Raw genomic sequence first — 23,929 nt, 5'->3', positions numbered from 1 at the left:
ATTATAACTAACACCTCCTCACCTTTCAGGTCTCCACTCAAGGTCATGTCCTCTAAGAAGCCCTCGCTCCACTCCCCATTTGCCCAGTCAGGGTTGCATTTGTGTGGCTGTAGCTACCTGTACTTATCCCACCCTAGCATTTCTCCCTCAGTTTTAACTGCAGGGCCATCTGTCTACCCGCTGAGCTCCATGAGTGCAGGGCTCTATGTTATCTGCTGTAGCCCAGCAGCAAGGGGCCCGGCACAATGCAGATACTCATTCACTCAAGAAGTAGTTACTTGTGCTCTCTCTGTGCCAGGCACTGTCTGCTGGCTGGAAGGACTGAAGGATGAATGTCTGATGGTCTGGGCCAAGCACCGGGAGGTACCTCCATGTTCCCAGGCCCTTCCCAGGCCTTTCCTGGAAGAGGCTGCCCCTGCCTGCCCGCCTTGTCGTTACCTGGCCAAATGATGGCTTCCAGCAGGGTGACCCGTCTGGTCAGGAGCTCCAGCTGAGCCTGCTGCTGCAGGAAGCTCTGTAAGCTAGGAGCCTGATGGGAGATCGAGAAGAGCAGACGGTGCAAGTCCAGCCTCTGAGGGCTGGGGGAGTAGAAGAGGAGGGGGTGGGGGGCAGGTGCCACCTGGCTATAGGGCAGGAGTTCAACTCCAGTCAGAGAAAAGTCTTTCTCGAGACCTTGGCCTCCCCTCCTAAGGTGGGGCCAGGGCTGGCTTCAGTGCCAGTGTGAGTGGACAGATGGGTGGAGGATTGCTGAGTGAAAGCCCAGGGTGAGGGCTGGCTCTCTTGGAGCCCTAAGGTGGGTTAGGAAGGTCAACAGGGATATTGGAAGTGGGAGATCTGGTGCTAGGAGGGAGAGTCACTGTGGGTCTATTACCCACAGTCTTCTAGGAGCTGAGTCTGGCTTTGTTACCCACCGTTCCCATACTTCTGGAATCTAGCTCCATGACCCACTGCTGGAGAAAAGCTCTGTAACCCACAATTTCTCTGTTCCTAGTGCCAGTCTGATTCCATTATCCATAATTCTCCTGTAGGTCTGGGCTCTGACTCTATCATTACCCACAGTCCCCTAGGGGCTGGCCTGGAGTTTGACTCTATTAACCATAAATTTACCCAAACTTGTAATCTCTACCTATGGTTCCCCTGCTGTTCTCGAAACCATGTTACCCAAAGTAGCCCATTACCCACAATGACTAAAGGCCCAGATCTGACCACAGGGGTGGGAGCCTGGGTTTCTAGGGCCCCCTTCAGCTGTGGAGGAGAGGACCGGTCATTGAGGGAGGGGTGGTCTTGGCATCTCAGGTCTTCTGAGTCCTCCCAACACGGCCTGGAGCAGGCACCTGCTCCAGCCTCATGACTGGGTCCAGACCAGTTCCACCCCAGGAGGACTTGGAGAAAGGCTGGCAGGCAGGATGGGCTGTCTGTCCGTCTGTCTCTACTCACCATAGAGCCCAATCATTGTTTCCAAGATTAAAACCCTCTCAGCTAAAATCTTCAAAGCCTCGCGTAGTTGGTGCAACCCCTCCCCCTGTGGAGGAAAGAGACAGATGCAGCCGTGAAGGGGGCAGGGGAGGGGAACCCAGCAAAGCCTGTGGGTGGCCCATGCCCCACCCTGGACATGCACCTGCAGCCCCACAACACCTACCACAGCCCAGGGCCCACAGACAGCGAACAAGACCAGGAAGGAACAGGAGGGGACAAGGCAGGTGGAAGTAGCCCCCGAAGATTTCCTCAGTAAGTCAGGTGGGATCCCAGCTGGCTGCTCTTTCCCCACACCCTGAAGCAGGGGGTGCTGGTTTCAGACATTGCATTGGAACCCACCACGGAGTCCACCTTGTCTTCTAATTCTTGTTACTCAACGAAAGTCCTTCCCACATCACGTGCATGATTCCTGTTTCATCCCAGGACACCCGCCTTCGTTTACTTGATATTCTCTAACCAGACTCACTTTCTGCCTTAATTGCTCACTACATTACCAAAAGAAACCAAACCAATTGCTATTAAGTCTGTTCCAACTCAAGGCAACCCTCTGTGTGATAGAGTAGAACGGCTCCACAGTAGAGGGTTTCTTTGTTTGAAATCTGCGTGGATCTCACAAATACCCCATGTTCACTCTTGCCTCTGAGCCTTTGCACATGTAATTCCTTCTCCATCTGAATACCCTTTGCCTGGTTAGTGTACCTTGGAGAAGGACATCCTGCTTGGTGAAGTGGAGGGTCAAAGAAAAAGAGGATGCCCTCTAACAAGATGGACTGACACAGTAGAAGCAACAATGGGCTCAAACGTAATAATTGTGAGGACGGCACAAGACCAGGCAGTGTTTCGTTCTGTTGTGGATAAAAGGGTTGCTATGAGTTGGAACTGACTTGAGGACCCCTAACAGGAAGAAGCAATTTGACAGTAGATTGCCAGGCTGTTACTTCCGTGGATCTCCTGGGTGGGTTTAAACCACCAACCTTTTAGATTAGTAGAACGATCACAAACCATCTGCACCACCCCAGCACCAAAACACAGCAGCTCCCAATATTATTTCCATTTGTGTAAAAGTGGATAGATTGGAATCACAGGAGAAAATGTTTGTGTGGGTCACAGGGGAATCTGTGCTTAAAGCTCAAGCCTGGGTGCCCTCTCCCTAACCCTTCTCACTTTGGCTCCCTCCAAGGGCTGAGATTCTGTCCTCTCATCCACTGGACCCTCCCCACACTGCAGGGGATGTGGCACTTAACAACAACAAACCAAAGCCCTCTTCCCCCAGGTGTCCCCGCTTGGGGGCTCTCCATTCATCAAGTGGTGCCAGCTGCTCATGCCAGCCACCTACCTCCTACGTTTCCTGACAGTCTGCCTGCTCTTTCCTTCCCCAGCATAGGGCTCACAGTCTTGCCAATGCACCTTCACTCTTTCCTAGTACAAACTACAGATATTTCTGGAAGGATGCTATCTTAATTCCAGCAGAGCCCCAGGATGGCAAACAGACCTGCTCCAGTTTTGACAGCAACAGCTTAAGTCTTCTCTTCGTGTCCCATACTTAGTAAAGCTTGAGTGAAGAGATGATTAATAAACACACTGGTACAATTGCAATTCAGCCCTGTGAAGCAGTTGCTCTCCCACAAGCATCTAAACCTCCGAGAGACCTCCCAACGTGCCTGTATGAGCAAGCCTGTCGGGACCTTGCACAGACCGTCTGTTCTGACCCAGCTATCCTGCTCACATCACATGGACATGACTATCCTCAGGCTGGAGGGAGTGTCCCAAGGTCACTACAGGCTGCACACCAGGGTTTAAAAGTGGATGACCTTCAAAAATTACTTGAAACCATTTCTGGCACGGATGATGGGACAAGCAAATGTAAGCCCCCTGAGGAGAAGCAACAAGACACGAACCATGTTGTGTTTTGTGTTTCTGCCAAGAGTATTTAACCTGCTCAAGAAGAAATGATCAAACAATCCAGACTGTGGGGCATTCCCAAGAAGATAATGTCAACGAAAAGGGGAAAAGGACAGAGAGCCTGGTCTCAGTGCAAAAAGAATGACAGTGTGAACCCTAAGGACAATGTGTGAACTTTTGATTAGATCTGGCGTTCAAAACAACCAAAACCCAGCTATGAGATCTTTAGGATCTTTGTAGTGGAAATGTTACTGTTGTTATGTGCTTTGGAGTTGGTTCCAACTCGTAGCGACCCTCTGTAGGGTTTCCAAGGAGCAGCTGGTGGGTTTGAACTGATGACCTTGTGGTTAGCAATCCAGCAGCACCACACCAGAAGTACTTTTGCAGTAGAAACAGTAACTAAAAAACACATAAAAAGAAGAGCCACAATTTCTAGAGGATAGCTCCTAACTCCGTTGTACTTTAAATAACTTCGAAAGAGTTTAAAACAAAACCCCAAACCAGTTGTTGTTGTTAATGCCATCAAGTCGGTTCCAACTCACAATGACCTTGTATAAGGCTTCCAAGGTGTTGCAGTTAGCAGTCTAGTGCTTATCTTATGGCAACATGCCAGGGCTCCAAAAAGAATTATATTTATGTAGAAAATGTCGAGTGGGAACCTATGGTGCTGTGTAAACCTTTACCCAAAGTGCAATTAAATATTAATCAAATAAAGAGCTATAAGACATTTTGGGGAAAACTGGTATAATTCACATATACTAGGGGGCTTCAAAAAGTTTGTGGAGAAATGGAATGACGAGATCATGGCATTTTCCCATAAACATTTTGAAGCTCCTTTGCATTACATACCAAATGTATTTAATGGAATTCTTTTACTGAATTACTGTGTGGGGCTGTGGGATAATGCACTGGACTGCAAGATTGGTTTGATCCACAAGGTTGGTGGTTCAAATTCACCAGCCGCTCCTCAGAAACCCTATATAGGGTTGCTATGAGTTAGAAGCAACTCGAAGGCACTTAACAATAACAACAACAACTGTGGCAGTGTATAGTGGTTCTGGAGAAGAATTCCATATTCTGTGTACACTGAAGAGTTAGAGGAGATGTGAATAAAACCTATAGCTTACTTTCAAATGGATTAGAAACAAGGGTCTGTTAGAGGCAAAGAAAGAACAAATGGGGAACATATTAACAACTGGTGAATCTACAGGAAGGGTAGAAATGTAATGTAGTCATAACAATTTCTATACATTTAAAAAATGTCAAAATAATGATCTGGGGAAAAAATGTTAAAAAAATTCCATTATTGGGAGTTCCTCCCATATGGCTGGCTGTTTGCACTGTTGACACCTGGGTCCCCTCCCAGGTTGGCCTGTCCACACTCCCTACCAAGCCAGACACGCCCACTTGGCTGTGTTATGGACAGCTCACCTTTTGTATCTATGAAACTCAGTGTGCTGGTTTCTCCTGGCTTTCTTTTGTTGTTGTTGTTAGTTATTGTTGAGTTGGCAACCCCATTAAGAACCAAACATCCCAGTGAATGGGTGAGAATCTGACCATTGTTATTGCTATGGTTTGCATTGGCTAATTTTTGGGAGTAGATTGCCAGGTTGTTCTTCCTAGTCCAGCTTAGTCTAGAAACTCCACTGAAACTTGTTGAGCCTCATAGCAATAGGTAAATCTCCAATGCCAGATGGAGTGTTGCCAGATGGTTGTGCATGAAGTACACTGGTCGGAAAATGAACTTGGCTCTCCCGTATGGAAGGCAACAATTCTACTGTGAAACCACCACTTCCCTCTTACTCTCTCTTACTATTGTGAAATTCTCTCCCAACTCCTTGTGCACCCCCTCCTGTTCAAACCAGCACCCAAGTGTTGTTTAGCTCCATCGACATCTGTCAGTCCTCACTGATCCCCAGTTCCAATCCCCACAATCTTTCACCAGGGTGCCCACCACAGCTTCTTGCCTAGTTAGTCTCTCTCTTTCTGCTTCTCCCATGCTGCCTTCTTCTTCCATTCATTCTCTACATGGCAGAGAGATGTTTCACAAACAAAAATCTGATCATATCACTCCCCTGCTTAGGACTGAGATGGCTCACTATTGCCCAGAGAACAAAGTTCAGTTTCTTCAAATGGCCTCCTAGGTCCTGAAATATCTGGCTTCTATCTGCCTCTTCTTTCATACACTTTTAGTCACTGTGAGTATTTACAGTTCCTTGAATACCCCAGGTTCACTCTTGCCTCAGGGCCTTTGCACATGTAGTTCCTTCCCTGTTTGAACACCCTTTGCCTGGTTAGTGCACCTTTTGGGCCTCAGCCCTAATTTCTGTCTCCTCCAGGAGGCTTTCCCTGATACCCAGGCTGGCCAAGACTCTGTCCCTGGGTCTTCAAAGCTGCCGGAGTGTTCCCTGACAGTTGAGCTCCCCATTTCCTGTGGCTGCTGGCTGCAGACCTATTTCCCCCACCCCATTGATCACCTTAGTTACAGAGGGGATATGGATACTACTCCAAGTGCAGAATGTGTCTGAGTAGCATCAGGTTCCCAGGGTACACCTCAAGGCCAGGCACCCATCAAAGAGGTGCTTGGGAATGTTAGCAAATTTCCTGGCTCGAGAGATAAAAAGCCCAGACTCTGGTCCCAGTCCTGTTTGCTGTGCCCAGTTGGGTCTCAGTTTTTCTGTCCGAAGAGGAGCAAACTTTGGTTTGGACGGCTGGTTCAGCTCAGTCTCTCTAGAGAAGGACCTGCAGTGTGCTCTGTGACCACCAGGTGCCGCTACTGAGCTGAAGTTGGGCCAGCCGGTCTGAAAGCTGCACTAAGAAGGTGGTGTTGGTAGGAGGACTATGAGTATAAGAGCCATTGGGGCCCTTTCCCATACTGGTGCCCCATCCCTGTTTGCTCCCAACAGAGTTGGTCCCCCAAACCTCATGCATCCCCCAGCGCAGCAGGCCCCCTCCCAGCCAGGCAGCAGGCAGGCAGAGATGCAAGGTAGGTAAGGTGGAATGAGAAGAGTCCCTGCTACCTCTTGGCCCCACTCCTTGCAGGTGGTGCTGCGTGCAAGACCTGGTCTGACCCTAACAGGTTAAGAAGCCCAGGCATCCTGCTCCTTAGATGGGGGCCCCTGTGCAGGGATAGGCTGCCCAGTCTAATTGTGCCTCAAGCTTGACCTTCCCCACTCTTAAGTTGGGCAGAAAGCATGTTACCAGGCCAAGGAAGAGTCTGGGAGAGACACGTGTCAGGGCCTAGAGAAGGCAGAGGGCTGAGCTCCCAGGGTCTATCTGATCCTGCTCAACTAAGCACTAAATGACCATGTTTGACTCTCAAGAGGCTCTGGAGCCCCAGGGTGGGAAGCAGGGCAGGGGAGTTGAGGGAGGCTTGCCAGAGAGGTAGCAGGTTTCTAAGAATCTTGGGGAGACATGGGAAGACTCGTGCAGGGTGGGGTGGGGGTGGGCTCCCACGGCTGTATCCATCACTGACGCCACAGTCAGGAGCTGAGAGGGCAGGGCAGACTTGCCTCCCATGTTCTCGCTAATTAGGACCTGCCAGGAAGTGGGATTTCCCAGCCAGACTGCAGGGTGGGTTGGGGTGAGGCATGATAGAACCCTCCAACCGAGCTTCCGAGATGTCTGCTCCTCTCTCCCCAACCATATTCCAAATGTCTCCTAAATTAGTGACGGTTTCTAAGTCCCTTCATCACAGAGCTTTTGGGCTCCTGGGCTCTCCTCCTGCGTGTCTCTTAGGTGAGTAACAGTTTCTAGGTCCCAAGGTTCAATTATTGCAAGTATCTTCAATGATCATAATGGTTTTGGGCATGTGGTTTCTAGGTTCCCCTTTCCATTTTGTCCAAGTCTTGTATGTATATAACAGTTTTGAGGCCTCCCTTGACATTTTTTCATAGGTTTCCTTGTGTATAGTGGTGTCTAGATCCATTCCTTCCAATTTCCCATGGTTCTTCTGTGTATGTGGTGGCTTCTAGGTCTCCCTTCCCATTTTGCATGGGTGTCCTATGTATGTGATGGTATCTTCTTGCTGTTATTAAGTGCCATTGAGTTGGTTCTGACTCATAGTGACCCTGTATCAGGTTTCCAGGGCTGTACATCTTCGCAGGAGCAGAAAGCCTCATCTATCTCCTGGTGATGTTTAGGATCTTGTCTTTTGGACTGACCTTCTTTACAATGTACAGTTGTGTACAAGATGGATTATTTGGCCTTCCTTCCCAAACTTCATGGATTCCCTGTGTATGGTGGCATCTCAGTCGATTTCCTTTTTACCATGGGGCTTCTGAGGGGCCCTCTCCTGATCTTCTGTTTGGATACTGTTTCCATGTTTCCTGTCTACAGATGGGAGCAGAAACTAAAGCTCTAAGGGCAGAGGGTGCAGTCTGGTGGGGGTCAGCCCAAACCTTCCATGAAAAACAGGTGAAGTCACTCTGGCCTGGAAAGGCCACAAAAGGAAGACAGAGACCAGGACAAAGACAGAGAGCATGGGGTCTGTGGATTGGACTGGTCCTGCCCAATTGGGAGGAACAAAATGGGGGAGACAGCTAGGGCTGAGATCTACCAGGTGGCACTGCGGATGTGGATGGGGCACCCCAATTCCAAGGGCCCAGCACTGATAGAATACTATTCTGAACACTCAGGGAGAGAGAGGAGCTGGGGGTAGTGGGGTGCTGGGCTACAGCTTACCCAGTGGGTCTTTTCACCAGGGTCTCCTTTGGGTCCAGGTTCTCCCTGAAAGGAGCAATAGAGAGAGAATCAATACGGGAGGAAAGAGGAAGGAGGAGAGAGAGATACAGACAGAGACAGATATAGAGGAGCAAGAGACAGAAAAAGACAGAGAGTAACTTGAATTGGACTAATGGTGGATTAAATGAACGAAAACAAAAACTGTTTGAAGGTAATGGAAAGTGAACAAGAGCAGCCAGCAACTGGAGAATACTTGAACCTTGAAAGAAGGAATTGCATTGGGTAAAATCCATATTCTTGTGTCATCCACCCCTGCCCCTGCAACATCGGTCAGCATACCCAGTCCCCTCAGCCTAGCAAAGGGAACTCAAGGAGAAAGCTTAAATCTAATTGGACTGAGGACCCAGAAGTTGGAGTTCAGGCTACTAAGGAAGGAAGAAGTTAAGGGGGAAATACTGGGAAGCGGGGAGCCACAAGAAGGAGAAAAGAGACCTCATCTTTGGATGGTCCCTGAACTGGACAAAACTCCAAGGAGCCCAGGGGGAAAAACCATCGAAAAGTTGGTAGAACTAGTCATAGATTTCAGCAATTGCTCACCATTAGGAAGACAGATAAGAGCCCTGGTGGTACAATAGGAAAAAAACCCACAGTGAACTGCAAGGTTGGTAGTTCAAGCCCACCAGCTACTTCACAGGAGAAAGATGAAGCTTTCTGCTCCTATAAAGATTTACCACCTCAGAAACCTGTGGCTATGAGTTATAATTGACTTGATAACAGTGGATTTGGGGGGAGGCAGAATTTGGAGCTTAAATCCCACCAAGTTTGAAGGGCTTGTTAATACGCCCTCCAACCAAAACAACAACAACAAAAGAACTCCAAATCCATTGCCATTGAGTTGATTTTGACTCACAGTGACTCTGCATACGGTTTCTGAGACTAAATCTTTGGAGCAGACAGCCTCATTTTTCTCCCAAGGAGTAGCTGATGGAATTGAACTACTGACCTTGTATTTAGCAGCCTAATACTAAAACCACAGTGCCCACTAAGATTTCCTATTGTATACTCAAGGCTTTCCAATAAAACACCAGAAAGTACGTGACTTAGGAATCCCAGTACTAAGGGATTTGCTCTAGGACTAACAGCAAAACCACAATGGACTTTCTCTAATAAAGCATAAAACCAAGTTTTCAAAACAGCAAGGCGTTTGAACAGGAACCAGGATGCCCTCTATCCCCACTTCTATTCAATATTGTGCTGGAAGTCTTATAGCTCTGGAGCTATAAGAAAGAGAAATTAAAGGCATCCAAATTGGCAAAGAAGAAGTAAAACTCTTTCTATTTGCAAATAATATGATCTCTGGTAGCGTACTGGTTATGAATCAGGCTGCCTACCTCAAGGTCAGCAGTTCAAAACTACTGGCTGTTCCTCAGGAGAAAGATGAGGCTCCTGTAAAGAGTTATAGCCTCGGAAACCCTGTGCAGGGTCACTATGAGTCAGAACTGACTCCATGGTACTTAACAACAACAACATACTTAGAAAGTCCCAAAGACTCTGAAAGAAAATTACTGGAATTCATTGACAGATTCAGCAAAGTGGCAGGGTACAAGATCAACATACAAAATCAGATGGATTCCTTTGTACTAATAAAAAGAAGTCTGAAAAGGAAATCAAGAAAAAAAATACCATTTACAATAGCCACCCAAAAGATGAAATGTTGTTGTTGTTGAGTACCATGGAGTTGGTTCCGACTCAGAGCAACTCTGTATAGGGTTTCCCAGGAGCAGATGGAGGGTTTGAACTTTTGGTTATTAATATAGTGCTTATCTTATAGTGCCACACCAGGAGATACTTGGGAATAATTCTAACCAGAGAAACCAAAGATCTATACAAAGAAAATGATAAAATATAACTACAAGAAACCCAAAAAGACACACAGAAATGGAGAACTATGCTCTGCTCATGGATAGGAAGACTTAACATGATGAAAATGTCAACACTACAATCGATAGCAATCGATAGATAAAATGCTATCCCAATTCAGATTCCTATATCATTCTTTAAAGAAATAGAAAAACTAATTAATAGAAAAACTAACTAAATAGAAATAGAAAAATGAAACTTTATTAAAGAAATAAAAAACTAATAAACCTAACTTTATATGGAAATGAAAGCATTATGGTAGAAGAAGAACAAAGTAGGAGGCCTTTCACTTCTGGACCTCAAAACTTAATACACCGGCACAGTGGTGAAAATAGCCTGGTACTGGTACAACAAAAGACACCTAGATCAATGGAACAGAATTGAGAATCCAGAAGTAAATCTAATCACCTATGGTCAGTTGATCTTCGATAAAGGGCCAAAATACATTAAATGGGGAAGAGACAGTCTCTTCAATAAACAGTGCTGTAAAAATTGGAAATCTGTTTACACAAAAACTACACAAGACCCATATCTGATACCATATACAAAAATGAATTCAATGTGGATTAAAGGCCTAAATATAAAACCTAGAACTATACAGATAATCAATTAGGAGCAATTATGCATGGCATAAATGTACTATCAAACATAACTGAAAACACACAAAAAGAAGACTAACTAGATGACTGGGATCTCCTAAAAATTAGACACTTATGTGCATCAAAGGATTTCATCAAAAGAATAAAAAGAGGATGCACAGACTAGGAAAAAATGTTTGGCAACAACATATCAGACACTTCAACGCCTCAACAAGAAGACAAATAATCCAGTTTAAAAATGGGCAGAGAACATGAACAGGCAATTCACCAAAGAAGACAGTCTCGAAATCATTAGCCATTGTTGTTGTTATCAACTTCCATCAAGTAAGTTCTGATTCATAGTGACCCGGTCGGTATAGGGTTTCCAAGGGTTTAAACCACCGACCTTGGGGTTGTAGTCCATTGCTGATCCTACAGCGCCATACCAGAGATACAAATCAAAACAAAAATGTGAAATCATCTTACTCCAGCATTAATAGCAAAGTTCCAAATCACAGAAAATGTTGGTGAAGGTATGCAGAGACTGGGACCCTCCTTACACTGTTGGTTGTTGTTAGGTGCCATTGAGTCGGTACTGACTCATAGTGACTCTATGCACAACAGAACGAAACACTGCCTGGTCCTGGGCCAACCTCACAATTGTTGCCACATTTGAGCCCATTGATGCTGTCATATTGCCAATTCATCTTGCTGGGAGTCTTTCTCTTTTTCTCTGTCCCTCAACCATACCAAACATGATATCCTTCTCTAGCAACTGGTCCCTCCTGACAATATGTCCAAAGTATGAGAGACGAAGGAGCACTCTGGCTGCACTTCGTCTAACACAGATCTGTTGGTTCTTTTGGCAGCCCACAGTACTTTCAATATTCTCCTCTAACACCACAACTCAAAAGCATCAATTCTTCTACGGTCTTCCTTATTCACTGTCCAGCTTTCGTATGCATATGAGGTTATTGAAAATACCATAAGTTCAGGTGTACCTTCGTCCTCAAGTTGACATCTTTGCTCTTCATTCAACACTTTAAAAAGGTCTTGTGCAGCAGATTTGCCTAATGCAATACGTCGTTTGATTTCTTCACTGCTGCTTCCATGAGTGTTGATAGTTGATCCAAGAAGAATGAAGTCCTTGACAACTTCAATCTTTTCTCTGTTGACAAGAATGTTTATTGGTCCAGTGGTGAGGATTTTTGTTTGCTTTACATTGAGATGCAATCCATACCAAAGGCTGTGGTCTTTATAGGACTGTGAAATGGTGCAGCCACTGTGGAAATGGTATGGTGCTTTCTCAAAAAGTTAGAAATAGAATAATGTATGATCCAGCAACTCCACTACTTGGTAGATATCCTCAAGAAGTAAGAGATGTGGTATGGCTATATATATACACACCCATGTTCATTGCAACACTACTCACAACAGCAAAAAGATGGAGACAGCTTAAATGCCCATCAACAGAAGAATGGTTAAATAGTAATATAATATTACGAAACGTTGAGGAATAAGAAGAATCTGTGAAACACACCACAACATGGATGAACCCGGAGGACATTAAGTTGAGTGAAATTAATCAATCACAAAAAGGCAAATGTTGCATGAGACCACAGCTGTAAAAAGCTAAGAAAGGACTTTCTTGCTAAATGAAATATTTTATGATGGTTACAGGGTGGGTGGGTGCTGCGGGAGGAAAAAAAATAAAGTGAACATAGGTAAATACTATTAACTGATGGTACGTGGAGTGGATTGCAAGCATTGTAATGACACAAAGTATATAATTTGTGGAATGTGGGACTAATGATCTGTAAACTTCGACTCAACTCATAATGAAAAGTTAAAAAAAGAGCAAGGTGATTTATTTGTGCTAAAACAAAATTGGACTGATAAACTGGCTGCAACAATGGCCTCAAACATTATGTAATAACAACTGTAATGCTGGCACAGGGCAGGGCGGTATTTCTTTCTGTTGTGCATATGGTTGCTATGAGTCAGAACCAACTCAATGGCACTTAACAGTAACAACAAAACAAAACTCAAATATCCTTCAGGGGAAGGAAGTGAACATAATCCCGAGTCTCTTTAACATCTACATTGTCTAGTATACAATTATAAATTAGCAGATGTAAAGAAATGGGAAAATATGATTCATAGATCAATCAGTCATTAGAACTCATCAAACCTACTGCCATAGAGTCAATTCGGACTCATGGGGACCCCATATGCTCTTTTAGAGACTATAAATCTTTATGGGGGCAGTCTCATCTTTAACCCATGGAACCACTGAAACTTGAGATTAGCAGCCCAAGCCTAACCCACAGTGCCACCAGGGCTTCCTATAGCCAAACCTGTTATTAGCAGACAAGGAATTTCAAAAAACTATGATTAATATGAAAAGAAACGTGGCGTCAAGATTGAAGGAAGACTCAGAAATAACCTGCGATATGCAGATGATACAACCTTGTTTGCTGAAAGCAAAAAGGACTTAAAATACTGATGAAGATCAAAGCCTTTGGTATGGGTTGCACGTCAGTGTAAAGAAAAAAAAATCCTCACCACTGCACCAATAAATAACATCATGATAAATGGAGAAAAGATTAAGGTTGTCAAAGACTTCATTTTGCTCAGATCCACCATCAACAGTCATGGAAGTAGCAATCAAAAATCAAATGACGTTTTGCATTAGGCAAATCTGCTGCACAAGACTTCTTGAAAGTGTTGAAAAGTCCAGATGTCATTTTAAGGACTAAGGTGTGCCTGACCCAAGCCATGGTATTTTCAATAATCTCATCTGCATGCAAAAGTTGGACAGTGAATAAGGAAGACTGTAGAAGAATTGATGTACTTGAGCTGTGGTGTTGGAGAATATTAAAAGTACCATGGACTGCCAGAAGAACAAGCAAATATGTTGGAAGTACAGCCAGAATGCTCCTTACAGGTCTGGATGGCCACACTTTGACTCTCATACTTTGAACAAATTATCAGAAGTGACCATTTCCTGGAGAAGGACATCATGTTTGGTTAAGTGGAGGGTCAGTGAAAATGAGAAAGGCCCCCAACGAAACTGACTGACATAGTGGCAGGAGCAACAAACTCAAAAATAGCAACAATTGTTTGGTTATAGCAACGGTTGGTGCAGGGCTAGGGTCGCTATGAGTCGGTACCGACTCGATGGCACCTAACAACAACAAAGATAAATATATACTAAAGAATCTACTGGAATTGATATAATAGGTGACAAGGGGAATTTCAGGAGAGATGGGGTTATTACAAGAAAGAATCAAATGGAAATCCTGGAAGTGAAAGTTGTAATACCCTAAATAAAAATTTCAGTAGGTGGCATTAACAGATTAAACTGGACGCCACAAAAGAATCAGTTAATTTAAATATAGAGCAATAAAATCATTCAAACTGAAGCACAGAGAGAAAAAAACTTTTTTTTTTTATAAGACCACACCCAGCACTTGGCAGCGTCCACTACGCACATGCACACAGACTCATCCGCTGAAGGCTGGTTTGCTTCCTCGCCAACCATGTCTGACAAATCCAACATGGCTGAAACTGAGAAATCCTCTAAATCGAAACTGAAAAAGGCAGAAACGGAAGAAAAAGCCACTGCCATCAAAAGAAACAACTGAACAGGAGAAGCAAGCATCGCCTTCTTATTTTCTTATGTTATCTACTGAACTTTGTTAGATGTAGAGGTTGGATCAAGTTTAAATGGCTGTGCTGTCCCTTCTCACATCAAAGAATTTAGAACGTTGGCGCCTGTCACTCCCACAGGCCTGTCTGGCTGTCAAGGAAGGAAAAGGATTTGCACGTTGGTGAGGAAAGAGCTGGGTGGGGCGACGGAGAATAAATATATACAGTAAAACCAAAGCTGGTCCAAGGTGTCCTGCAGGCACAGAATAGTTTAATTGGTGTGCCATTTTTTGGACATTAAATAAAATATATTTATTTCTCTAGATTATAAATGAAATCTTCACATTTGCTCTTATTAATAAATTGTCTTATAACATGGGATATATAAGTCACCAGAAAATATCAGTGCTTTAGTTTTCCAGTTACAATTTTGTTAACAGTATATACACATTTGAAATGATGAGAAAGGGCAAGAAGATTATAAAATGCACTGTATTGAAGTTTGAAATATTATATCATGAATAAAGCAGGTGTATCCAAGCAGAGAGGTGTCAAGACCGTCGCTGCACATCAATATCCCACGGACTGTCACTAGGGACCAAACATGGGAAGTGCGGCAGAGTCTTGAAAACGTTCAGGATTGGAGTGCCATTTGTTGTTGTTGTTGTTATTGTTCAAGTGATCTGAATTGTTGGCATGCACACGTTTTTAAAAATGCAAATTAAAAAGGTCAAAACCTGAAAAAATTGTTTTAAAAAATTAATGGGGCCTCAAAGACTTGTGGGAGAATACCAAGTACAATAGGGAGCTCAGTGACTCTGTAGGATAAACACTGGACTGCGAACCCACCAGCTACTCCTCAGGAGACAAGGCTCTCTACTCCCACAAAAATTTGCAGCCCTGGAAACCCTATACAGAGTCTCTGTAAGCATGAACCGACTCCACGGCACTTAACAACAGTAACAACCAACCCAAAGTTCCAGAATGATAGAAAAGAAGGCAGGAACATAAAAAATATCTGAAGAATACTGGCTGGCCCCCCTCACCATTTTATTTAAAAACAAAACAAAATAACCAATAAAAACAAAACTCCTTGCAACCATCCAGATCCAGGAATTTCGATGAACCCAAGACAGGATCAATCAAGAAAATCACACCCAAGCACATCATAATCAATCTGTGGAAACCAAGGATAAAGAGAAAATTTTTTAAGCCAGAGAAAAAAGATATTACATATCGGACAAAAACCATAAGGTAAGCAGTTTCCCATGAGACACTACACAAGCCAGAAGACCATGAAACAGTATCTTTAAAGGGGGAAAATTGCCAACCATAATTCTATACACTAAAAATACATTTCAAATATTAAGGTAAAATAAAGACATCTTTAGATAAATGAAAGTGAAGAGAACTTGTTGCCAGCAGACCCACATTACAAGTAAGGCTAAAGAAGTTCTATAGACTGCAGAGAAATAATACCAGATGGGAATCTGGATCTACAGGAGGTATAAAGAGTATTAGAAATGGTAGATACATGGGTAAATACAAAATAATGAATTTTTCTTTGTTTTCTTAATTATTCAAAAGTCAGCTGATTGTTTTAAACAATAATAAGTCACTGTGGGTTTATGAAAAATGTAGATGTAAAATACCATAGTAGAAATAACACAAGGGCCGAAGGGATCAAAATAAAATTATATAGTTGTAACATTTCTACTTATACATGAAGTGTTACAATGTTAATTCAAGAAAATTGTTGTATGTTGAGGAACAACCCTAGAACAACCATAAAAAAATAATACCAAGAGGTAGAACTAAAATGTTGTTGTGTGTCATGGAGTCAAATCTGGCTCATAGTGAATGTATATGACAGAGTGGTGGTTGTGGTAGTTGTGCCATCTAGTTGGTTCTGACTTATAGATACTCTCAATAGTGTTTCTAAGGCTCATCAATCTTTACAGGAGCAGAAAGCCTCATCTCTCTCCTGGGGAGTGACTGGTAGATTTGAACTGCTGACCTTGTGGTTAGCAGCCCAGCTCGTAATCCACTATGCTGCCAGGGCTCATTATATGACAGAGTTGTTGTTAAGTGCCGTCAAGTTGGTTCCGACTCATAGTGACCATGTATGGGGTTTCCAACGAGCAACTGGTGAGTTTGAATCACTGACCTTTTGGTTCAACCCAACCTTGCAGTCCAGTGCTATATCCCACAACGCCATACCAGGACTCCATATGACAGAGCAGAACTGCCCGACTGGTTTCCTAGGCTGTAATCTTTTTGGGAAGGAGCTCTGGTAGCGTAGTGGTTACAAATCGGGCTGTGAACCTTAAGATCAGCAGTTCAAAACTATCAGCTGTTCTGCGGGAGAAAGATGAGGCTCTCTGCTCCCGTAAAGATTTACAGCCTCAGAAACCCTGTACAGGGTCGCTATGAGTCGGAATCGACTCGATAGCACTTAACAACAACAATCTTTATGGGAGCAGATCACTGTCTTCTCTCACAGAGCTGTTGGGTGGATTTGACCTTTCAGCTAGCAGCCAACCAACCAACCACTGCACTGTCAGGGATCCTTCAAAATGTCATTAGTGGAGGTATGTAAAATGGAATTGTAAAACATACTCAATCCAGAAGAAGGTAGGAAAAGAAAGGAAAAAAAGACAAGGCACAGATGGGATAAATAAAACACAAAAAACAAACAAGATGGTTGACTTGAACAGACGCCATATCAATAATTACATGTGTTGTTGTTGTTAGGTGCCATCGAGTCAGTACCAACTCACAGTGACCCTATGCACAGCAGAACAAAACACTGCCCGATCCTGGGCCTACCTCACTATTGCTGCCAAGCTTGAGTCCATCGATGCTGCCACCTGGCCAATCCCATCTCGTTGGGGGTCTTCTCTTTTTCTCCGACCCTCTACCTTACCACACATGATATCCTTCTCCAGTGACTGGTCCCTCCTCACAATATGTCTGAAGTATGAGGGATGAAGTTTGGCCATATTGGCCTCCAAGGAGCACTCTGGCTGCACTTCTTCCAAAATGGATCTATCTATTGGTTCTTTTGACAGCCCATAGCACTTTCCGTATTCTCCTCCAACATCATAACTCAAATGCGTCAATTCTTTTATGGTCTTCCTTATTTACTGTCCAGTTTTCACAAGCATATGAGGTTATTGAAAATACCATGGCTTGGGTCAGGCGCACCTTAGTCCTCAAGCTGACATCTTTGTTCTTCAATGCTTTAAAAAGGTCTTGTGCAGCAGATTTGCCTAATGCAATACGTCTTTTGATTTAAATACAAATAAATTAAGCTATTTTAAAGAGCAATATCCAAGCATACGTTATTTAAAAAGAGTAACAATTTAAAAACATAGGTTGCTAAAGGGATAGAAATAGATACATTATATAAATACTAAGCATAAGAAAGCTGATATGGCTATTTTAATGTCAAAAAAAGTAAAATTTAAGACAAGAAGTTTTACCAGAGACAAAAAAATTCATTCCACAGAGATAAAAGGACTAAGAAGATATTAAAATCTTAAGCGTTATGCATCTCATAACAGAGCTTCAAAATACTTATTGCAAAACTTGACCTATCTAAAGGGGAAAAATAGACAAATCTACAATCACAGTTGGAAAGATGGGAAGTGAAAGAGACATACAGAGAAACAGGGCGAAGAGAGAAGAAGAAAACAGATAGGCCATGAGGACCACAGTGAAGGAGACAGGCCCCAGAAACAGGGAACAACTGAGAGGTGATGGAGCATGCCCAGGGCAGACAGGGAGAGTCAGGGGCTCTGGCCATAGGGGATGGAGTCAGAGCAGGGGTCTGGGCTTGTGGGATCTTGGAGGAGTTGAAGGGAGAAGGATATCACTTACCCGCTGTCCAGTGGAGCCTCGGGGGCCAGGTTCCCCACGCAGTCCCTATGTGGAAGAAATGAGGGTAGTCAGCTGTGGGAAGAGCCTGACTGAGGGTCCCATGATCCCCCCATCTCCCCGCTTGGGGTCACCTCGGTACTCACTCGCTCGCCTTTCTCTCCTAGGCGGCCAGGGGTTCCTTCAGGGCCAGTAGGACCCGGAGGTCCCTAAGCAACAAGACAGAGCCTCAGCCTTGTGTTGGGGTGAGGCAGAATAAACAGGAGACTTGGGGAGCAGAGGGGCCAAGTGGGCAGATTACATAGCTCAGTGTTAAGAGGTCTAGCCCTGGAGCCAGACAGTAGCCAGCCTCATCTGGACCCTGCTGGATGCAGCCATAGGGCCAGAATCTCCAACTTTCTTGGCCTCAGGTGACACTCTTACTTCTTGAAACATGGATTGAATCAGCTCTTTGGAAGGTAGTTCCATTGAATGAATGGGAGTATGCATGCATGGGTGGGTGAGACAACTTGGAGAAAACTCACCTTGTGTCCTGGACTCCCAGGGATGCCCATGGGACCAGGAGGCCCAGGAGGACCTGGAATAAGAGAAGTGTACAATGCCAGAAGTTCATCATTGGATCCTTCCTGATGGCCACAGCCCTAGTCCTTCTGCATCTCCGAACCCCATTCCTTATCTCAGGCTTGTCATAAACTTACCTATGGGGCCTGGGGGGCCTGGGGGCCCTGCAGGTCCCTGGGGCCAGTGGCTGCTGGTCTCAGTGAAGGTGTTGGATAGTAATGGGTCCCCTGGGGAAAGAAGAGATGGTAAATGGGTGGGTCTGGCCGGAGTCTTCAGTTGCTACCTCGGTCAAGCCTGGTGCCACTGTACTAGGGGTGACCTGCAATACAGCTGGGCCCACTGAGCTGGGGAACTGTTAGTGAACAGGACAACCAGAGTCTAGCTGGTGACATGTGGCAAGACTCTTCACCTTGCTGAGCCTGTACTGGCACACGTGAAATGGGAATGACAAAAGCTACCATTTATTAAAATCAACTATATGCCAGGCTTCTATGCATGGGTGTCATAGATCTCTGAGAGACTGGCACTGTCAACATCCCATTCTACAGTTGAGGAAACTGAGGCTTGGAGAGGGACAATGATGTGCCTGGCCACGCACCAAAGCTATGATGTAGACGAGGTTGAACCTGGCACTCCAAGCTCTGATCCCAGGCAGATGGGGCACACTTTTGGGGAGGAGTCCCACGTGGGCAGAGGGGGGCGGGACCTCTCAGAGCACTGGGCCAGACTGTGGCCTTGGGAGCTTGGGGCTGGCTTCCTGTTGCCAGCCCTTGGGCTTCCTGGTGCTCTGAGAGCTGGATCCCAGCCAGCTCTGAAGTTTGGCGAGATGGCCTGAACCAGGTGGTTTTCAGCAGAGGCTGACCCTAGCAAGTGGCCTCTTCTCTGGTCTCAGTTTCCCCAATCTGTGCACAGAGAACAGCACCTGTTGGAGGCCTAGATGAAAATAACCTGTCAAGGGCAAGCGCTAGAGGGTTCTACAGTCATGGGTTCCAGGCTCCTCCTCCCCTCCCTGACCTGCATGACTCCTCAAGGACTCACCATGCTCAGAGATGTGAGTGAGGGATGGTCCAACAGGGGTTGAGGGGCCAGGGGGGCCAGGAGGCCCAGGGGGGCCTGGAGGTCCCCTCTCTCCAGGGCTGCCTACAGCTCCATCTTGGCCAGGGCTCCCTGGAGGGCCCTGTGGACCTGCAACAGAACCACAGATGTGTAGGAGGCATGGACAGACCCAGGGTAGCTTCCAAGGGCCTTGGGCAGAACATCAGAGTGGGTTCTGGGGCCAAGCCCTGGCTCTGTTCTCACTGGCCAGGTGGGCTTCAGTTTCTATGCCTATTAGGGGGAAGAACCTACCTCTCCCTAGGGTCTTTATGAAAATAGACACTTCGCACAAAAAAAAAAACCCCAATTAACCAAACAAAAGACCTGGAGCTCATTGCTGTCAGGTCAGTTTCAACTCATGATAATTGCACATGTGACAGAGTAGGACTATGCTCCAAAGGGTTTTCTTTATGGAAGCAGTCTGCCACGCCTTTCTTCCACGGAGCAGCTGGCACACTAATTTCCTCTTACTTCCAGGTTTTGCATGAGTTCTTCCCTCTATCAGTCCTTTCTTTACTCTCCTTGGTGTAAACTTCAGCTCATTCTTCAAGTCACAGTTTAGATGTCACCTTGCTGGGAAGCCCTCCCTGACCTTCACCCACCCAGACTGCAGCTGGGCTTCCTTCTTCGTGGCTGCTCTATCCCTGATGTCCTCCATCAGAGCTGGTGATGTGAGAAGGGCACTGTTGTTCTTCTGCTGTCTCCAAAATCCCCTCAAGCTGCTGGGACCACCCAATGCCTGATTCAGAGCCTAAATGGGCCAAGTAGATGTAAGACAGGATTCCAGGAAGCCCAGATGTGAGTGGGGCACCCTTGGAAGGGTGGTGAGCAGAAAGACAAGCGTAAGGGGCAGAAGGGCCCAGAACACCTTGGGCCAGGGTCAGAGTCAAAGAAAGCAGGCCCTAGCCTGAGTTCAGCTGGAGAGCTGACAAGTGGAGCTGGGGACAGTCCTTCAGTACTTACCTGGCAGGCCTCTCATCCCCATAGGGCCCTGGCTGCCGGTGTCCCCCTTGGGGCCAGTGGGCCCAGGCAGCCCCCGAGCACCCACTCGGTCTAGGGGTGGAAACATATGCGGTTGGCAACTCCAGCTTTGCTCTTGCGCCCACCCTGGTTCCACCCCTCAGCCCACACCTACCATTTCGAGGAAGCAGTGGGGCCCTCTTATTCTCTCTGGCTCCCGGTGGCCCTGGGTAGGCAGGGGTGAGTGTTCCAATTGGGCCTGGGTGAAGGAGAGTCACCCAGAGTCCCTGCCCCCAGCTCTTCCCTGGGACAAGGTCCCTGTAGACCATCCCCTCAGGCCCACTGGGGTGCTGGGAAGACTGAGGCCCCACATGAGGGGTCATGTTGGGAGTCAGCAGCAGGGTAGAGCCCACAGTCTCATGCTTCTGACTCCCATTCCAGTGTTCTTTCTCATAGGGGGGTGTGGGTGCCATCCCTGACCCACTCACCTTGCAGGTGTCCATCCCCAGGGTTGCCCTGGGAAGGTGGGGAGCCCCAGAGTGGGGCAGGGTCTTTGGGGGCAGTTGAGGCCGGCAGCACTGCCTGCTCCATAACAGTCAGTATAGCCACCTATGGAGGAGGAGTGGGGATGGATCAGCATTGGTCTGGGACAGGCCAGCTGGAAGGGACACTTGTTAGTTAAGTGCTGTTAAATTGGTTCCAACTCATAGCAACCCTGTACAGAATTCTCAAGAAGGGGTTGGTGGGTTTGAACTGAGGACCTTGTGGTTAGCATTCCAGTGCTTATCCTACAATGCCACACTGGAGAGCCAAGATCTGTTTCCAAATGGTCACAGCCTTGAAAACTCTATGAAGCAACTTGTGGTTCACAAAACTCACTTTATGGCTCAGTTGCCAATGTACCCTCCCCATCCTGAGCTGCTAGGATCAAGCAAGGCCAGAAAGACTGTTGACTGGGGCAGGGGATGGGGCTTATCTTGTGGAGCCTGTCCAAAGACAAGCTAGACTCATTGCCTGGCAGATTCTGATGGGAGAACCACCATCTTGGATCTAGGACTGAGCTACTTCTCACGGGGCTTCTCCTAGGAAGGACCTTGGGCAGAAGCCGTGAGGTTCCTGTGCCTCATGATTCAGTTTCTAGCACATTCTGTTCAGTAGCTTATTTTTTTTCACTTAATAAATCAGGGACAGAAAATGGAGATACTTCTAATGACTGCCTAGTATATATACACCACAAAATGGATGTTACAACATTGATATCTAACCCTCCTGTTTGGTTTTTCACACCTTCCCACTGCTAGCTATAACTTTGGTAAATAATCTTCACATCTAATCATATCCTTGATAAGGATCAAATTGTGCCTCCCCCTACCCAAATACAATGGGGCTTCAAAGTCTGTAGAAAAATGTAACTAAAAGGCAATGGAATTTTTCCATGAACTTTTTGAAGTTGACCTCACATGTGTTGAAATCCTGACCCTATATCTGTAGGATGGAATAGAATGGAATGACCTTCCATCATGCAATTGGTTGCTGTTGTTGTTAAGTGCCATCCAGTTGGTTCCAACTCATAGCGACCCTATATGGGGTTTCCTCGAAGTGGCTGGTGAGTTTGAACCGCCAACCCTGGGCTCAAACTGACCTTGCAGTCTAGTGTATTATCCTACAGCACCAATCTAATGCATTGTTATCAGTCACTCAACCAACCAATCCCAGAGTAAACTTAATCACTTCTGAGTTATACAAAGAGCAGTTCAGACACAAGGGCATTTTCATAAGAAGACTGACGACAAGGTAACGAACCAGGAATTGTCCAGGACTACCTACAAGGGTTGCTCTGGTAGCATAGTGGTTACGAATTGGGCTGCGAACCTTAAGGTCAGCGGTTCGAAACTACCAGCCGCTCCGCGGGAGAAAGCCCGTAAAGATTTATACCCTTGGAAACCCTGTATGGGGTCGCTATGGGTCAGAACCGACTCGATGGCACTTAACAACAACAACCTACAAGGAAGTACACAGAACTAGCATGGCTGACACCCTGATTCAGACTTCTCCAGAACTGTGAGAAAATAAACTTCCGTTCTTTATAGCCATTGACTTGTACTATTTTTGTTACAGTAGCTCTGCACAACTAAGACAGATTCCCAGAGAAGGGAAGAGTGGCATAATGGCAGATGAAATATACATGCTTCCAAGGACATGTGGAATCTTGGTGTGGTGCTGTGGGATAAACCGCTGGACTGCAAAGTCGGTTTGAACTACAAGGTCAGTTCAAATTCATCTACCGCTCCTTGGAAACCCTATACAGGGTCGTTATGAGTCGGAACCGACTCGACGGCACTTAACATGGACATTTAGAAAATCTGGGAGAAAGGAAGATACTGGAATGTGAACAGTTGCTCAGTCTAGGGGCACAGGTGTCTGCTGTGACTCATGCTCTGAATCGCTTTCTGGTAGGTTTTTGTTTCTGAGTTTTTTACCTTTTTAAACTAGAAGGTCGTACTTTTTAATGTTTCTCAACCTTTTATTTTGAAAACATTTAAGATGTGCAGTACATATTTTAGCTTTCAGACTTGTTGTTGTCAAGCACCATCGAGTCTATTCTGACCCATAGTGACCCTGTATATAGGGTTTCCAAGAAGCAGCTGGTGAGCTTGAACCGCTGACCTTGCAGTTCAAACAGCTTTGCAGTCTGGCGCATTAACCCACAGCGCCACACCAGGACTCACTAGCTTTGAAACTAGGCAGGTAATATTGTGGGGGGTAAGGGAAGAAGGTAATAGGTGGATGAGGGGGATCTACCTCTAGAGTGTCTATGTGCTTGCTGGTGGCTGGGATGGGGGTGAGGGTGCATCGGAGGGAGCTTTCTGGAGGAGGGGCACACCTTGGAGGTAGAGCTACCTTGAAGAGAGGGCCAGGTATCTGACTGGGAGCCACTGGAGGAGAGAGAGAAGTACCTGCCTGACAGGGGGCATCGGTGAGGAGTCCTGAAGGGTGAGGGTGTTGAAGCTTAGCTTACAGGTGCATGGTAGGGACCTGAGTGGGCTGGGCATGGAGAAGAAGGTAGGGCGTCCTGGGGCAGGAGGCACCTGGGGCACTGCTCACCCACCTTAGCCTCTAGCACCTTCAACCGCTCTGTCAGCTCCAACACTTTGCTGCAATTGAGACAACCTGTGGAGAGGCAAGAGGTTGAAACTGAAGTCAGGGGACATTGGTTCCCCTTG

The 23,929-nt window shown here is 45.8% G+C and overlaps 1 protein-coding gene across 2 annotated transcripts in view; it reads right to left on the bottom strand.

Moving 5' to 3' along the window:
• EMID1 (EMI domain containing 1) overlaps positions 1-23,929 on the bottom strand; it is a 53,425-nt gene that overhangs the window by 2,553 nt on the left and 26,943 nt on the right. For both annotated transcript variants that reach the window (XM_006869202.1, XM_006869203.1), the window contains exons 5-14: positions 23,815-23,876; positions 21,194-21,314; positions 20,709-20,798; positions 19,689-19,835; positions 18,788-18,877; positions 18,614-18,666; positions 18,236-18,298; positions 18,093-18,137; positions 8,062-8,106; positions 1,438-1,522 (exon numbers count right to left, since the gene is read on the bottom strand). In XM_006869202.1, coding sequence (XP_006869264.1) covers positions 1,438-1,522; positions 8,062-8,106; positions 18,093-18,137; positions 18,236-18,298; positions 18,614-18,666; positions 18,788-18,877; positions 19,689-19,835; positions 20,709-20,798; positions 21,194-21,314; positions 23,815-23,876 — 801 coding nt within the window. The remainder of the gene's footprint in view (positions 1-1,437; positions 1,523-8,061; positions 8,107-18,092; positions 18,138-18,235; positions 18,299-18,613; positions 18,667-18,787; positions 18,878-19,688; positions 19,836-20,708; positions 20,799-21,193; positions 21,315-23,814; positions 23,877-23,929) is intronic.

This window comes from Chrysochloris asiatica, unplaced genomic scaffold (genome assembly GCF_000296735.1).
Source record: "Chrysochloris asiatica unplaced genomic scaffold, ChrAsi1.0 scaffold00128, whole genome shotgun sequence".
NCBI lineage: Eukaryota > Metazoa > Chordata > Mammalia > Afrosoricida > Chrysochloridae > Chrysochloris > Chrysochloris asiatica.
The sequence above is the reverse complement of the archived record's forward strand: the minus strand, read 5'-3'. Positions and strand labels throughout refer to the sequence as shown.